Source organism: Schistocerca cancellata, chromosome 1, assembly GCF_023864275.1.
Source record: "Schistocerca cancellata isolate TAMUIC-IGC-003103 chromosome 1, iqSchCanc2.1, whole genome shotgun sequence".
In the NCBI taxonomy this organism is placed as follows: domain Eukaryota; kingdom Metazoa; phylum Arthropoda; class Insecta; order Orthoptera; family Acrididae; genus Schistocerca; species Schistocerca cancellata.
This window is the reverse complement of record NC_064626.1, coordinates 468,131,592-468,149,738: the sequence shown is the minus strand read 5'-3', so window position 1 is coordinate 468,149,738 and position 18,147 is coordinate 468,131,592. Positions and strand designations below refer to the sequence as shown.

The window sequence follows — 18,147 nt, the reverse complement described above, 5'->3', positions numbered from 1 at the left end:
ACACAGCAGCAAAGGTCGTATGATGCGGGATACAGCGATTTGGGTATTGTTGTTGATAAACCCACTGTGCAGCTTGTCCGTTGTTGTGGGCCACGTAGTGCGCACCAACCATATCAGTGTACTCATTCCAGGTGTATCACTCCATCAGTAAACAGAGACAATGCACTGCTACACTGGTGGACAGCAGTTGCCTACAACTCAAGAACATAATATGCCCTCTAACAACTGAAGATTGTAATACAGCCTCTAACAACTGAAGAGTGTAATATGGCCTCCACCGGTTTAAATAATCCTCATAGGAGAAAATGACATTAGGGGAAAATGTATTTTGATGTCCCCAACAACCTCCCAGAGTTTGTCAGTTTAAATACTTTTCACCCTGTATATTATTATGTAGCAAAACTCATATTTATTTTTGTTGTAAATAATTGTGTACTATTCACTGGAAATATGTAAGTATGTTGTAATTGTATTTTGTTTTCACAGTTGTGCCAACCATTCTTCAAGATCTTAACTCTTCTTATAGAGACAACTAGTGGCATGACAGGCCTGCCACCTTTCACTCAGCTAATATTGCAGCATATCTGGGAAGTTGCTGAGTTCTGTGCGCAGAGTGCACTGGATTGGCTTGCAGTTCAAGCTCCTCGCAATAAAACTGTTCACACTTGGGTGCTTCAGAGTATGGATACCTGGGTTGAACATTTTCTTCTTGGACACAATAACCAGCGTGTTCGCTCTGGTTCGTATAAATCATAGGCGACTTCTTTTTATGAAAAAAAAAAAAACTTTTAGTAAACACACATACAAATGTAAGGGGGTTGATTACTACCTTCTTTCATATCAGTTATTTATGTATTTGAAAAATGATTCTTCCAAATTTAAATTTTATTTATAGTACTCTGGCTTCATTATTTTTTTCCATAACAACTACAGTTATGACATGCTGTATTTCGCTTTCAACTGTTTGTTTCTTGACTAAAAACTGTACATAATTAATTTTTGTTCCTCCAGTTTTCTCTAGTATATATGACTGTTCATCCATTAGAATTCACCATCCTAAGCTGATTCACTTGCCTGACATTGTTTCCTGCAAATGCGGTATCCCTCAGTTATAAAAATGTCAGTTACTTTGATGAAAGACCTCAAATTCTCCATTTAGAATAGCAGGATGTATTATTATTGTAAGAAATGGTGTATCATTAATTTTTGTATTCGTATGTTCTGTTGGTTGAGGGAGGATTTGAACTCATCATATTGTGTAATCTAATAATCAGATGTCATATTTTAGGATTTTGCAATGTTGTGCAGTACAACAGCTAGGCATGCTAGCAAAATTATTGCTTCTAAAAACAGGAAACTATACATCTTTAAAATTTAAAGAAAAAAAAAATCGTCTGCAAAATAACATGATTCTGCTAGTTTCTGCATTAAGCTAGACATACTAATGTTATGTTCTGACACCAAAATTTCTTTGGAGAAATTCTCTCATGTACAGCACTTGTCTGAATAATTCTTCATTTGCTCTCCAAACACACATAAACTAATTTTCCATCACAACTGACTAGGTTGCTGTTTGTGTTTCCTTAATTCAGATTCTAGAGTCTCACTCACAGCATTATTATTGTTATTATTATTTTCATTATATTCATGCACAGAACACTTAGATTCTTTTTAAGTGTGTGATTTGTATTTTTTGTTGTTGAAACATTAATTACAATAAAAAATTATGAGAGAGAATTGTTGGTTGTTACTTATCCTCAGGATTAAAAATATCGAGTACTTCCGACAAAAATATGTGGAAAAGTATAGGAAATTATCCTAGCTTCCAGAGTTATTAGATCCCCCATCAGGGAGGAGAAAGGCATAGGTTGAGTAAGATTAGAAGAAAAGGACAGGTCATTTGAATCTCGAGTGAATTTTCATTTTGATGTTACTGCAGGGCAGGCAAGTCAGTGCAATACATCAGTACCACATGGGTTGTTGGAGACATCTCACCATATAAAATCAGAAAATCATTACATGGATACAAGGTATACTTTGCCATAACCACAATTTTGACTTCAATTAGATTGTTATTTAATCATTTTCTACAGCATATCAGGAAGTAACAATTTTTTATGCACTGACATCTCAATTTTTAATACACAGATTTTTTTGAATTTGGCCATTTGTACTGAATGCAATCACATAAAAATTGTTTGCAATGGCCATGCAATTATTTAAAAATAATGATAGTAAAAATAAAAATCTATGAGCTATGTGGATGTCTAAGGTGATACAGGGTAATTAAAAGAACTTCATAATAGGTAGTTGAGAAAGGTGATATTGCCTGATGTTACTCAAAATGTTACGGCTACCACATTCTCAAGGGCACATTTATATACGAGAGCTATTCATAAATTACCTCCTGTTAGCTGTTAAAAATAAGTAAATGCTTGTCACTTCATGGCACTTGCATGGTAGGAAAAGGAGACTTTGAAGGTTGTGTTGCACCATGTCTCCCACGAGTTACGAGATACATTCTGTAATTCACTTCCTACTAGCATAAAGAGTCAGTGTCACCTAAGATTACTCACTGAAAATGTTGTGGGTATGGGATGATGTTATGAGCAATAAGAGTTGTGGGGAGTGGTGCAGAAAATTCAAGGCTGTTCGTACCGGTGTGTATGATGAAAGTGGTCGAGAAAGGCATTTGGATGCGACTGATGAACTTCATGTTGACAAAATTGGGAACCACATCTCATATGCATAGTTTCCAAACTTTCTGAAGGTGTGTCTCAGATATGAAGCGGAACCCTCTTTAATATTGTCACACAATGTTACATTACCATAAGTTTTGTGCATGGTGGGTACCAAAATGTTTTAACTGATCTCTACAAAACTGGAAGAATGGGTTTGGCATTGTTGACATTCCTTCAGTGCTATAACAAGGAGGGGAGGAATTTCTTTACAGAATAGTGACTGCAAATGAGACATGGGTGCAGTATGTGAATTCTGAAACTAAGGGACAGTCCACCCTCATTCTCCCAGTAATCCCAAGAAGCCCAGAAAATTCAAGCAGGTGCTGTCAGACTTCAAAATGATGGTTACAGTTTTTTCTGGCATCACAGAGGAATTTTGACAACAGATTTCATGAGAGTAAAGCATGAGCATCCAGTGATGTCATGGATTTACTGCAAGACTCTTCCAAAACACTTATGGTCAATTCTGAACAAATGCTGTGGGATGATGAACAGAGCACTCATTCCCTGCTAACTATGTGTGAGCCCATACTGTGATTCAAATGAAGGAAAAGTCAAGACTCTTTGACTAGCAGAAATTTCAACATCCTCAGTATAGTCTCGGCTTGGCATGAAGTGACTTTAATCTCTTCCTGATGAAGTCCTGTAGGGCTCCACACATTTCATGACCAACAATGAGCTCAATGATTCTGTGAACAAGTGGATGAAACACTAGGTGGTACCATTCTTCGATGAAGGGATGAAGAATTTGGTGTCATGGTATGACAGATGTTTAAATCTGGGTGGTGACTGTGAGGAGAAGTAATGTCAACATGTAAGTAAAGTTTGTATATAAAAAATTGTGTGTTTTCCTTTAAGTCAGTTAGTGAATGAATAGCCCTCATTTAAGTGTATTTTGATGCAGTGTGTCAACTGTAGGAAGACTACCATTGTCCACTTGGCTTGCCCATGTAATCCCAGTTTAAATTGCACAATGCTTGACACTAATGACTATAACGTAAAATAGAATTGTTGGGAGAAAATATGAGATAAGATGTTTTCCTTTTTTCAGCTGCAGCATATTTACTGGTTTCTTTAGTTCCAAACCCTCACTTTCGTCAAGGTTATCGAACAAGATCGCCTTACAAGGATGTTCCTGTTTGTCCTGAGGCTCAAGTTGTAATACATCAGATCTATAATTTGCTTCTGAGGCTGTTGAAACCTGCTCGGCACTACACTGACATCCAGACTCATGGAGCCATGAAGCTAACTGCATATTTCGCTGTACTTACGTACTGCTGCACCAGCCGTACAGAAAAACTCATGGTTTGTTCATTTGATGCTTTCCCACTATTTTTAATAAATGATGAAAAAAATGTTGGTTGCACAAAAGAGAAATCTGTTTGTCTTCCTCTTATGACACGTATGACATGTTATTGTATAATACGTTTATGCAGACTGACAATGCCTATTGTAGAATTCATTTCTTGTGATCAGTTTACTTATTTTCCAGTGTCTACAATTTAGTGAACCTAGTTGCTGTTCATAAAACCTACACTAAAACCATACCATACCATTCGGTATAGTTAAATTCATTTAAATTAAGCTCTTTTGAAATAGTGGAAGTTAAATGCTGCACAAAAATTTAAGTACATTAATTCATTCAGGAATCAGTAAAGTACTTAATGGATGAGGAGGCTAAACATGCATTAAACAACAAAGTAATTTGTAAAGCAGGTTAATGAAACTTTGCTAGTCTTGTGAGTTCTGGGCCTTGGAACTAGTAAATGTGTATAATATTGTAAACTCTTGGTCATACTACTTAGACATGATAGGATAGTAGAATGTTTTCAGGTTTTGGAGAGAGGAGATCATTCCCTACCCACCTGGATTGCAAGGATGGCATAAATCTCTATTTAAATAATGGTGTTGGTGATAGAAAAATACTCAATGTCATGGCGAATTGTGGGCCAATGAGTAGTGTGGTCACTGAAAAGAAATATTTGTTACTAAGCAGCCTCTAGGGCATCTTCCAACCCCATTGCTTTAGGCGTGTTCAAGTATGTATGTCTTTGCCTGGGTTGACAGTTATCTTCCTTAGCTGCTTGGGCATCTGAAATTTCAACCAGGAATACTTTCTTTAATTTGAAATGTCCATTTGAAAGTATTGTTGGCTAATCAGCTTAAAGATTTCATGGTTTGTCCATTTGAGACAACAGCTGTACCATCAAATTGAAATAGCGGCAACTGATCACATACTGTAGTGAACAATGTATACTGGCTGACAAAAAAGTGAAGCCCCCAGAAGACTTGGCCAGGTATTATGTAACTTTGTACACACACACACACGTCATTGGCAGGCATGTAAATCCTCAAAATTGCAATTCTTTGTGACAAACGGAATGACTATCAGAGTGCATTATACCCTATGTGATCAAAAGTATCCAAGCACCCTCAAAAACATATGTTTTTCATATTAGGTGCGTTGTGCTGCCACCCACTGCCAGGTACTCCATATCAGCGACCTCAGTAGTCATTAAACATTGTGAGAGAGCAACACTCACAGACTTTGGACGTAGTCAGGTGATTGGCTGTTACTTGTGTCATATGTCTGTACTTGAGGTTTCCACTCTCATAAACATACCTAGGTCCACTGTTTCCAATGTGATAGTGAAGTGGAAATTTGAAGGGACACCTATAGCACAAAAGCGTACAGGCTGACCTCGTTTGTTGACTGACAGAGACTGTCAACAGATGAAGAGGATTGTAATGTGTAATAGGCAGACATCTGCCCAGATCATCACACAGGAATTCCAAACTGCATCAGGATCCACTGCAAGTACTAAGACAGTTAAGCAGGAGGTGAGAAAACTTGAATTTCATGGTCGAGCGGCTGCTCATAAGCCACACATGACGCCGGTGAATGCCAAATGATGCCTCCATTGATGTAAGTAGCGTAAACATTGGACGATTTAACAGTTGTAAAACGTTGTGTGGAGTGATGAATCACGGTACACAATATGGCGATCTCCGATGACAGGGTGTTGGTATCACGAATGCCCGGTGAGCGTCATCTGCCAGCTTGTGTAGTGCCAACAGTAAAATTCGGAGGTGGTGGTGTTATGTTGTGATCATGTTTTCAATGGAGGGGGCTTGCATCCCTTGTTGTTTTGCATGGCACTATCACAACACAGGCCTACATTGATGTTTTAAGCACCTTCCTGCTTTCCACTGTTGAAGAGCAGTTTGGGGATAGTGATTGCATCTTTCAACGCGATTGAGCACCTGTTCATAATGCACTGCCTGTGGGGGAGTGTTTACACAACAGTAACATCCCTGTAATGGACTGGCATGCACAGAGTCCTGACCTGAATCCTATAGAACACCTTTGGGATGGTTTGGAACGCCGACTTCATGCCAGACCTCACCGACCAACATTGATACCTTCTCCTTAGTGCAGCACTCCCTGAAGAATGGGCTGCCATTCCCCAAGAACCCTTCCAGCACCTGATTGAATCTATGCGAGTGTGGAAGTTGTCGTCAAGGTTAAGAGTGGGCCAATACCATATTGAATTCCAGCATTAGCGATTGACGGTGCCACAAACTTGTAAGTCATTTTCAGCCAGGTGTTAGGATACTTTTGATCACATAGTGTACCTGTGCCGTCAAAACATTGCATTTGGCAGTTCGCATTATGTCTAATTAGGTTGGCTATATTTCACTAGCAATGTTTCAACAGCAGCCCACACATAGCAGACAATACAGTTTTCTGTTCAATCTCGTAAATGTAAGCTACTGAGCAATAATAGTATATATAAGAGTTTGTTTTTGACTTGCTACCACAATGGCTGTAAATTAACAAGTGCATAATAATGTAGACGTAATCATAACAAAGACACGCTTTCGATAATGCAGCAAAGAAATAGAGAAAAAAGCATTTGATGATGACCTATATCTTGAAAACAAAACGGTACATAGTTTACAAAATAAAAATAACAGACACTTTAACTTCTTGATCTACATTTTATAATGACAGTGATGCAATAAATAACCAATATTTGTAGCCTATCACTCACCATTTCATAGCGACGATTGTGCAAATCCATCTTGCTTGCTAACATCACTGTTGTCCTAATCAGTGTCAAAACAGTCTTCATGGTCAGCATCACAAACCAAATCAATGTCTTTGCCCACAATTTTTACAAGAATGTGTTTCAGGCCATAACAGTATGCGCCTTTTCAAACAGAGCTTTGTGTTCATCTAGCGTTTTAAGCATCTAAGTCAATGACAGGGTGAGGCTGCTTTTTCTTCTTTCCAGGCATCACTATAAATATATTGTCTGATCCAGAAGGCTCTGAATTGTAAGAGATCACACCTGCGTCTTTCAGCTTTTGCAATAATTCTCCCTTGCTTACAACTAGTATTGCTCTAATTCCAAGAGCTTTTGATGTTTGTTTCAAAACTTTATCAGAATAAACTGATGGCTGCCCATGAATCCTTGTGTATTCTTTCTCCTGCTCCTAAAACTCATGGGTTCTGTGTGGTAACTTCCATGCCTCACTGTCTAGCAGCACAACCCAATGCAAAGGATTGTCACTAGGCAAACAGTTTTTTTCTTTTCGGGTATCAGAATTTTCTAAATCACAGTGAAACGAAGCACAATACAATACAGGCATACAGTAAAAACCATACACATGTTGTTGTTGTGGTCTTCAGTCCAGAGACTGGTTTGATGCAGCTCTCCGTGCTACTCCATCCTGTCCAAGCTTCTTCACCTCTGAGCTTCTACTGCAACCTACATCCTTCTGAATCTGTTTAGTGTATGCATGCCTTGGTATCCCTCCACATTTTTTACCCTCCATGCTTCCCTACAATACTAAATTGATGATCCCTTGATACCTCGGAATGTGTCCTACCAACTGATCCCTTCTTCTAGTCAAGTTGTGCCACAAATTCCTCTTCTCCCCAATTCTATGCAGTACCTCCTCATTAATTAGCTGATCTACCCATGTAATCTACAGTATTCTTTTGTAGCATTACATTTCGAAAACTTCTATTCTCTTCTTGTCTAAACTATTTATCGTCCATGTTTCAGTTCCATACATGGCTACACTCCACACAAATACTTTCAGAAAAGACATCCTGATACTTAAATCTATACTGAATGTTAACAACTTTCTCTTCAGAAAAACTTTCCTTGCCATCGCCAGTCTGCATTTTATGTCCTCTCTACTTCGACCATCATCAGTTATTTTGCTCCCAAAATAGCAAAACTCATCTACTACTTTAAGTGTCTCATTTCCTAATGTAATTCTTTCAGCATCACTTGATTTAATTCGACTACATTCCATTATCCTTGTTTTGCTTTTGTTGATGTTCATCTTATATCCTCCTTTCAAGACACTCTGCATTCTGTTCAACTGCTCTTACAGGTCCTTTGCTGTCTCTGAAAGAATTACAATGTCATTGACAAACCTCAAAGTTTTTATTTCTTCTCCATGGATGTTAATTCCTACTCCGAATTTTTCTTTTGTTTCCTTTACTACTTTATCAATATCCAGATTGAATAACATTGGAGATAGGCTACAACCCTGTCTCACTCCCTTCCCAACCACTGCTTCCCTTTCATGCTCCTGAGCTCTTATAACTGCCATCTGGTTTCTGTACATATTGTAAATAGCCTTTCACTACCTATATTTGACCCCTGCAACCTTCAGAATTTGAAAGGGACTATTCTAGTCAACATTGTCAAAAGCTTCCTATAAGCCTATAAATGCGAGAAACATAGGTTTGTCTTTCCTTAATCTATTTTCTAAGATAAGTCATAGGGTCAGCATTGCCTCATGTGTGCCAGCATTTTTACGAAATCCAAACTGATCTTCCCCAAGGTCGGCTTCTACCAGTTTTTCCATTCATCTGTAAAGAATTTGTGTCCGTATTTTGCAGCCATGACTCATTAAACTGATAGTTTGGTTATTTTCACATCTGTCAACACCTGCTTTCTTTGGTATTGGAATAATTATTTTCCTCTTGAAGTCTGAGGGTAGTTCACCTGTCTCATACATCTTTCTCACAGATGGTAGAGTTTTGTCAGAGCTGGCTCTCCCAAGGCTATCAGTAGTTGTAATGGAATGTTGTCTACTCCTGGGGCCGTGTTTCGACTTAAGTCTTCCCGTGCTCTGTCAAATTCTTCACACTGTATCATATCTCCCATTTAATCTTCATCTACGTCCTCTTCCATTTCCGTAATATTGCCCTCAAGTACATCACCCTTGTGCAGACCCTCTATATGGGGTGTCCCATTTATCTTGACCACCCTAAATAACTGTTTGTCCAGATGCAAATTACAAAATGTTTCAAGCAAATGTTCTTTAGCCGTCAGGTGGACATCAATCAGCATGATTGCGTTCGTTGTAGCTTTGTTTTTTTTACAAGGATATGAACAGCGGTGTGACTTTTTTAAATGGCACCCTGGATTTTTTATTTGGTAATTCATTTTCTCCCCTAAAGACATATTCAAAAATGTATCACAGTGTACCATTCACTGAAACACAAAGTTATTAATTACATAATGCCTTGAGATGACTGGGTGTTTGTGTTGTCCTCATCATTTCATCATCATTCCTCAAAGGGGTGAGATTGGACTGAGCAGAGGTTGGGAATTTGTAAGTGCGCTGATAACCGTGCAGTTGAGCCCCCCCCCCCCCCCAACCAAACATCATCATCATTAATTACATAAAACAACATTGATGTTGACGCTCCCTGCGCTTAGTGCAGGTACTCGGGGTAATGGAACACATCCACGTGCTGATTGTTTTCTTATGTACAGGTACATTTAGTACCATAGTTTAGTCCTTTTAAATACTGTTGTGTAAAGTACGCATACAGTAAAGGCTGTCCTTCCTACAAACTGCATTGACATAACGTTTCTTTTATTATTATTGTTGTTGAAGGTAGGCGAAATGCTACGCAGGCAGCGGAACTGTACAGAGAGCAATATCCTGACAGGAACCCACCTTCCCAATGAACATTTTCTCGTCTTGTTGCGACGCTTCAGGAAACGGAAAGATTCAACCCATGACAATGCAATTGTCGTAGCACTTGCACAGATGAATTTGCCGAAGCTACTGTTATCGCTTCGATTGCTATGAATCCACGTGTTAGCACATGACAGCTTGAACATGAGGTTGGCATTCCTAAAACCAGTGTACACTGTATTCTTACACGTCACTGGTTCCATCCTTACCATGTACACCTACGTCAAGAATTGCATGGGAATGATTTCCAGAATTGTGTAGTGTTCTGTCAGTGGAAAGAGGAGCAAATCCTCACCAACCCGAACTTCTTCTCCAATTTCTATTTACCAATGAATGTTCTTTCTCAAACAAAGGACAGGTAAATACTAGAAACAAACATTATTGGTCCAGTGACAACCCATGATGGCTTAGACAGGTGGAACATCAGTGTCAGTGGAGGGTTAATGCCTAGTGTGGGATGCTTGGTGCTACAATTATTGGCCCTTATTTCAGCAATGGTAGACTAAACGGCTCAGCTTATGCCAACTTCCTCAGATGAATTCTTCCTCCTCATCTGGGTGAAGTGCCACTAAGAACCAGAATGCTTATGTGGCATCAGCATGATGGATATCCAGCACATAATGCCTTACGTGCACGTCGTGTTCTGACTCAAAAGTATCCTGCCAGATGGATTGGTTGAGGAGGAACAGTCACTTGGCCTGCTAGGTCTCCTGATTTCAATCCCCTGGACCGTTTTCTTTGGGAATGCATTAAAGACGTTGTCTATCGCAATATTCCAATAACTCCAGAGGACCAGCAGGAATGTATCATGCTTGCTTGTAATTCTCTTCAGCAGGCAACACTGGAAGCAGTAAATAAGTCTTTCATTCAATGAGTGCACCAGTGTATTGGTGTCCAGGGTCACCTTTGAATGTTCTACTCCTGGGCAATGGTACAGGAATGTCAAAGACAATTTTGTGTTATGTTTTTATTTGGTTTTCATTTGTTTTCTGACAACTCCAGCAAGTGGACAAGTTTGTGATCCTGGGCTCCAAGTCAATGTTGTGTTATGTAATTAATAACATTGAGTTTCAGTGAATAGTACACTGTGATACATTTTTGAATAGGTCCTTAGGAGAAGAAATGAATTACTGAATAAAAAAATACCGGGTGCAATTTAAAAAAGTCATTCCGCTGTTCATATCTTTGTGAAAAACAAAGCTACAACGAAGGCAGTCATGCTGATTGATGTCCCACTGATGGCTAAAGAACATTTTCTGGAAACATTTTGTAATTTGCATCTGGACAGACAGTTACTTAGGGTGGTTAAGATAAATGGGACACACTGTATACTCCTTTGACCTTTCTGCCTTCGCTTCTTTGCTTAGAACTGGTTTTCCATCCAAGCTCTTGATATTCATACAAGTGGTTCTCTTTTCTCCAAAGGTCTCTTTAATTTTCCTGTAGGCATTATTTATCTTACTCCTAGCGATATATGCCTCTACATCCTTAACAATTGTTCTGTATCAATCCCTGCTTATCCATTTTTGCACTTTCTGTCGATCTCATTTTTGAGACATTTGTATTCACTTTTGCCTGCTTCATTTACTGCATTTTTATATATTGTCCTTTCATAAATTAAATTCAATATCTTTTCTGTTACCCAAGGATTTCTACCAGCACTTGTCTTTTTACGTACTTGATCCTCTGCTGCCTTCACTAATTAATCTCTCAGAGCTACCCATTCTTCTTCTACTGTATTTCTTTCCCCCATTCTTGCCAATCTAATGCTCTATCTGAATCTCGCTACAACCTATGGTTCTTTCAGTTTATCCAAGTCCCCTTCTCATTAAATTCCCACCGTTTTGCAGTTTCTTCAGTTTTAATCTATAGTTCGTAACCAATAGATTGTGGTCAGAGTCCACATCTGCCCTTGGAAATGTCTTACAATTTAAAACCTGGTTCCTAAATCTCTGTCTTACCATTATATAATCAATCTGAAACCTTCCAGTTTCTCAAGGCTTCTTCTGCGTATACAACCTCTTTTATGATTCTCAAACCAAGTGTTATCTATGATTAAGTTATTCTCTGTGCAAACTTTTACCAGGCGGTTTCCTCTTTCATTCCTTACCCCCATTCCATATTCACCTACTACTTTTCCTTCTCTTCCTTTTCTGTCTATCAAATTCCAGTCCCTCATGACTATTAAATTTTCATCTCCCTTCACTATCTGAATAATTTCTTTTATCTCATAATACATTTCTTCAATCTCTTCGTCACCTGTGGAGCTAGTTGGCATATAAACCTGTACTACTGTTGTAGGTATGCACTGCGTGTCTATCTTTGCTACAATAATGCATTTACTATGCTGTTCGTATTTGCTTACCCGCGCTTCTATTTTTTTTATTCATTATTAAACCTACTCCTGCATTACCCCTATTTTAGTTTGTATTTATAACCCTGTATTCACCTGACCAAGAAGTCTTGTTCCTCCTGCCACCAAACTTCACTAATTCCCACTATATCTAGCTTTAACCTCTCCATTTCCCTTTTTAAATTCTCTGACCTACCTGCCCGATTAAAGAATCTGACATTCCATGCAGTAATCTGTAGAATGACAGTTTTGTTTCTCCTCATAACGACATCCTCCTGAGCATTACCCCCCCTCCTCCCCCCTGAGATCCGAATAGGGGACTATTTTACCTCCAGAATATTTTACCCAAGGGGACACCATCATCATTTAACCATACAGTAAAGCTGTTTGCCCTCAGGAAAGCTTACAGCTGTAGTTTCCCTTGCTTTCAGCTGTTTGTAATACCAGCACAGCAAGGCTGTTTTGGTTAATTCCAGATCAATCAATCATACAGACTGTTGCCCCTGCAGCTACTGAAAAGGCTGCTGCCCCTCTTCAGGAACCACATTTGTCTGGCCTCTCAACAGATACCCCTCCATTGTGGTCACACCTACAGTAGGGCTATCTGTGTTGCTGAGGCGTGCAAGCCTCCGCACCAATGGCAAGGTCCAGGGTTCATTGGAGGATACGCAACATATATTGTTTATAGTCATATCAAACAGTGCCAGCATTGCAGGAGCTTTGATGTCACAATTGGCAGCGGTTACCATGCTGGGATTAGTTCACGCCCTATGCCTAGCGCCTTGCGCTTCTTGTTTTTTACTCGTTAAGCTGTTATGCCGCCAACTTGAAATGCATACATTAAGTGCAAAGTTTCAGTGGCCTGGGTATAGTGTTTTTCATGTTCTGCATTGTTACAAAGTCTGATAGGCTATATGAGGGGTGTTAATCGTGACAGATTTTGGATGATCACAGAAATGCCGCATAGTAATGTGAGACAGCATTATCAGCATCTCACGGTTGGAGAGGAGCCTCATTCTTTCTCTCCATTTGGTTGGATAGCTGAATCATGCAGTATCCAGAGTTTTGGTGCATTCAGATGTGACAGTGGGCTGATATTGGACTGCATGATAACATGAATGCAAACATATCTGTAATAACAGTTCCAGTTGACCATGAAAACAAGTCTGTCTATCACCAGAGAGAAACGCCATATCGTGTACCAAGCACGTCACAACTCTTTCACACTTGTGCCTGTCATCCAAGAACAAGTAATGGTCTCCCTGCATTATTCTGTGTCACCCTGCTCAGTTGCTCAGAATGTAGCTGCAGCTATGTACAGAATTAAAACTGCCACATGTAGCCCACTGTTAACACCACAACACAGATAGCATGGACTGCTGATGAATGGCACTGGGCTGTGTTTAGCAGTGTAATGTGGGTTGCACTACCCCGGGTGTCCATTGTCAGTGAGTATGATGGTGACCTGAGGAGAGGTCCCATACTTCCAACATCTTGAAGAGGAACTGCAGTTTTACTCCTAATGTCATGCTGTGGGGGAAACCATTGGGGAATTATCTTGCTGAAAAAGCTATCACCTTCCTGTCGGAGAAAAGGCAGTAGCATGGGGATAGTAGCTTGCGCAGTGTAGTGGGCACTGGTTACTATATCCCACTGAAACACCAATTGTTACCATGAGTTGCAACTAACGTGTGTGTGTGTGTGTGTGTGTGTGTGTGTGTCCACCTTAAAGCCTGGAATGGGACCTTTGTGTTGTGAGAGAATGCAGTTTATCACTGAAGACAACAGAGCTCTATTCCAGCCATCAATCAACTATTTCACAACACCAGAATAGCCATGCTTGACTGACAGTTTTTATAGTGTCAGTGGTAACCTGGCCAGAGGCACACATGATTATAATCCTGCTGCAAGCAGATGGTCACCAGTCCCTGATGACACAGCAGGTGCAAAGTGTGCCCAGAGTTTGGCCCTAGATGATGTTTAGTCAGACACCACCGCTCGCATAATGTGTCGATATTGACATGCATGTATACTATATGGTCATTCAGGACCAGGTCTGGAGGTGTGGGAATGATCCACAGACTACTGTTGAGAGCAGTGACACACTACTGATATATTGTGCCCAATGTGTGCAAAATCTGTCTATACATCCACCTAGCTTCCCACAGGCCCACAATGCGACCCCATTCAAATGGTTGAAACTGTACTTATCAGTGGGGCAGGATTGTATCTAGAATGAAGATTGCAAATACTGTTCACCTCTGAAATCAGCACAGTTACCGCCTGTAAAGTCAAAACAGAGGGTTCACAGACAGGCCTCCTGAGCGACCTCTGATTGCTGCTGACCATGACAAATGAATCATTAACACTACAACCCCTTGGTATTCATATATTACACTCTGGTGCCACTGAACACAGTCCTTGAGGCTGTTGCATTACCCCCCCCCCCCCCCCCCAACCCCATGTCAACAGTGTAATATTAGACCTGTTAAAGATAGATTATTTTTGTCTATCACTCCTTTAGAACATTTCACCAAAGTTTGTTTAATTTATTTTTTTTCTCAGAACAGTTGCTGTATACATAACATTTTCATTGAAATAATTTAGGGGGTGTATGCTGTATGCCCCAGGACAACCGAGAAATCCGGGAGAAATACTGGAGTTTTTTCAGGCCAGGAAAATACCTAGGAATTTTTTAGAATTTTTGGAGAATTTTTCATTGTTTTAATTTTCAGTTAAAATTTTTGTGATTTGGCTGGTAAGAACTGATACTCTAAAAAAGAATTTTACTTTAGCCCACAAGTGCACCAATAAAATGTAAACGAGAGAATAACACCAACATAAAATTTAAGTTGCAAAGAAAATGCGCAATTTACAACAGCACAATGATGGATTGAGAAGCGTTAGTTTCAAAGTAAATTTCCCTTTACGCAAGATGCATTACATTATGTGTGAGAAAGTGTGGTGAATTTCTTAAATCACAGAGTATTAGACTCTCATTCAAAACTTAACACATTGAGAACCAGCCATTTAGAAAAATTTTGGACTCAGAAGGCCAGAGTAACACATGCTGAAAAGAGCAAATTCAAGGTTAGTTTATCATAAATTACAGATTATGCAATAATGAAGGCAAAAAGTGTAATTATCCTTTAAAAAAAAAAGTGCTAGGTGAGTTCTTGAGCAATTTCACGCGTAATTGGCGTTTCTATGAAGAAGTCAAAGTGCTTGACATAACATGTATATAGACAGGTAACCCATGAAATGTTTCATGCAAGACAGTGAAATTTATAATTGTGCTTGTCGGAAATATTCTGCTGCTGCAGTTGAAGCTGTGGTCTTAGGATCTTGCCCAGTCACACCCTTAGAAAAAAGAAAAAAAAGAAAAAAAAAAGAAAATAATGTTTGATGACCAATATTGTATGTGAGAGTTTGGCTTTTCTTGTAGCTATACTATATGTACATTAATTTAAATCATTAACTTTTCCTGTTTGTGTGTTTGCACTACTTAACAGTGATGTTGCTTGGCTGATTTCTTCATGTTTCCTGTGCTCTGAATATCCGCTGTCATTGGGTCGAGATCAAGTGACATGAGCCATGATTAACTAACAAAAGCACATCACTATCTTGTTTTTGGTGCTTTGAAAGCTACCATGCTGTATTTGGTGGAATTCGTATTTATACTTTTGTAATAGGAAAATGTGCAGTGTACATGTTCCTGTGCATCAAAAATCGTCCCAAAACATTTTGTTTTTTTGCTAGTTTCACCTCTTAAAGTGCTGGAAAGTTCTATGCCATTGTATAAAACATTTACCATTCAAAGGACTGATAAGTTTTACAGCTCTGAGGGAAAGTAGAAAGTTACTTAACATGGAAAAAATGTACTTTCACCTGGGTTATAATGTATTTACAACCAGGGAAAAGTGTATATTCAACTGAGAAGTCTAGGAATTTTTTTCTTGTCCTAAACGAAAAATTAACAATTGTCATGTTTGGAAACAAACTGAGATGATCTGTGATGAACTATTTTAAAATCCTTGATCCTATCAAATTTTGCAGCCACACCCATTTAGCTTTCTGCCTGATGATGGCATAACAGCCTAAAAATGATTTGTGAAATAATAAATGCTGTAGACTATTACACCAGTAGCATGAGTGTTTTTACTCATAATCCACAAACCCTATGATTAACAAGCTTTTTTCAAATGTTTGTCCAAAAACACTTGATGATTGATCGCATAGGCTTGAGGTGTTAAACATCAAAAGACACATTTTTAAGAGAATGTGAATATTATCATACATAGAAACTCAAAATTAAATACAAGAATATAGGACAGCAAAATGTGTGAAATATTATTGACAGTCAAATGTCAGCCTAATATCAAAAGAGAAAACAAACAACTTGACAGCAGCACCCCTGGTACACAAGATCGAAACTGTACCATCTGAGACTGTTTGTTGCCGGATAATATAGTTTAGCTCAGCCTCTTGTTTCATGACAATTCATCACAGTAACTTATACTCAAAATACACCTTTCCAACAACAAGTTAATATTATCTTGGATAGAAACTTATGTGAAACGTGGTGATTTATCTAAATTCAATACACCAGACACAAATTTTACTATCAGCCATTAGGGAAACAGCAAAGTCACACTTAATAAGAACCCAAATAAGTATCTTTAAAGTGGTTTATTGATTTAAAAAAAAATAATCAACTACAAATTAATGTGAAATCCGAGCTTAACACTATAGATTGTTCATTTCTGGATTTATATCACTAACACAGAGTCTTAAGTTATTTTACAGGTTGTCGTCTGCAAACTTTGTATGTATATTGCATGTATTTATTTTCATGCGCGGTTAAAAAAATTAAAAAAATAATAATAATAATTCACTTAAATCTGCTTCTGAAAAGACATGTTCTTTCTTGCAAATGATCTCAGTTGTGCATATTTTTCCAGTCAAATAAGTTTTATGAAACTAGATCTTGCCTACTTCATCAAATTTAGATTTCAAAGAAAAAGCTCCTTGAAACTTGAGTTCCATTCGAAAATTGTCTGCAGCACTTTCTATGTCACACTTTATTGGGTTAGCAGATATAGCAAAAGTGCTGTCTGCATTTCTGAAATCACAATATCTTGTGGCAAACTGCAATAATAATGATTTCCGTTCATCATCATAAATAATGTAATCAATATTTTCTTGAGCTGACACTGTAGGAAGATTGTAACAGTTTCCAGCTCCCATCTGCATTTGTCACAAGTGCATCTCAGTTTGAAAAACTTCCAGATGGATGTGTAATTCATGAGGTAACTGATCTTGCATCTAGAGCTTGTAATTTAAGTCATTTAAGTAACTTGTGATGTCAACCAGAAATACTAAATCACAAATCCATTAGGGCTTGATTACTTCAGGCAGCAGTTTCTTTTTGACAGCCATGAAATCTGCTATTTATTGTCAAAGATTGTAAAAATGTTTCAGCATTTTGCACACTCTCAGCCTTCTCCCTTTGCAATAGTAAGTTAAATCTCCATGATCGGATCACAGGTTGTCAAAATATAGTTTGAAATGGTGGCGATGTAATGTGTGGGACTTTATAAAATTGATGCTCTTTTTAACCACAGCCATGACAGTTTCGATTTTAATTAATTTAGCACACAAACTTTGTTGATGGATAATATAGTGAAAACTTGTTAAATTGGTTTTCTAAATATTTATTCAGCAGATTTTTCATTTAATCTTCATCTTTCGGTGAACTGACAATCGCAGGTGCTCCTTCAGAACAAACTCCAGCGAGCTGACTCCTCTGCAGATTGAACCTTATTGATCTCTCCTCAAAAAATATCTTCACCAGTAGTGTCTCCCTTTAATGGCTGTAATCCTAGTAGTTCTTCCATTATGATGAGCTCCACACCTACACCACAGTCAAAAGATTGTTGACAGAGCTCTGTCTGACAAATCAGTGCTCTCATCCAAAGTGATTGCAAATGGTTCAAGTGTGGCAGCATGATCTCACAAACTTTTTTTTTAATGTCA

At 38.5% G+C, this 18,147-nt stretch overlaps 1 protein-coding gene across 1 annotated transcript in view; it reads left to right on the top strand.

Annotated features, from left to right (window-relative positions):
• The window catches only part of LOC126177063 (ubiquitin carboxyl-terminal hydrolase 34), a 479,314-nt gene that overhangs the window by 382,335 nt on the left and 78,832 nt on the right, over window positions 1–18,147 (top strand). Inside the window, exons 41-42 of the mRNA XM_049924303.1 lie at window positions 487–739; window positions 3,793–4,046. Coding sequence (XP_049780260.1) covers window positions 487–739; window positions 3,793–4,046 — 507 coding nt within the window. The remainder of the gene's footprint in view (window positions 1–486; window positions 740–3,792; window positions 4,047–18,147) is intronic.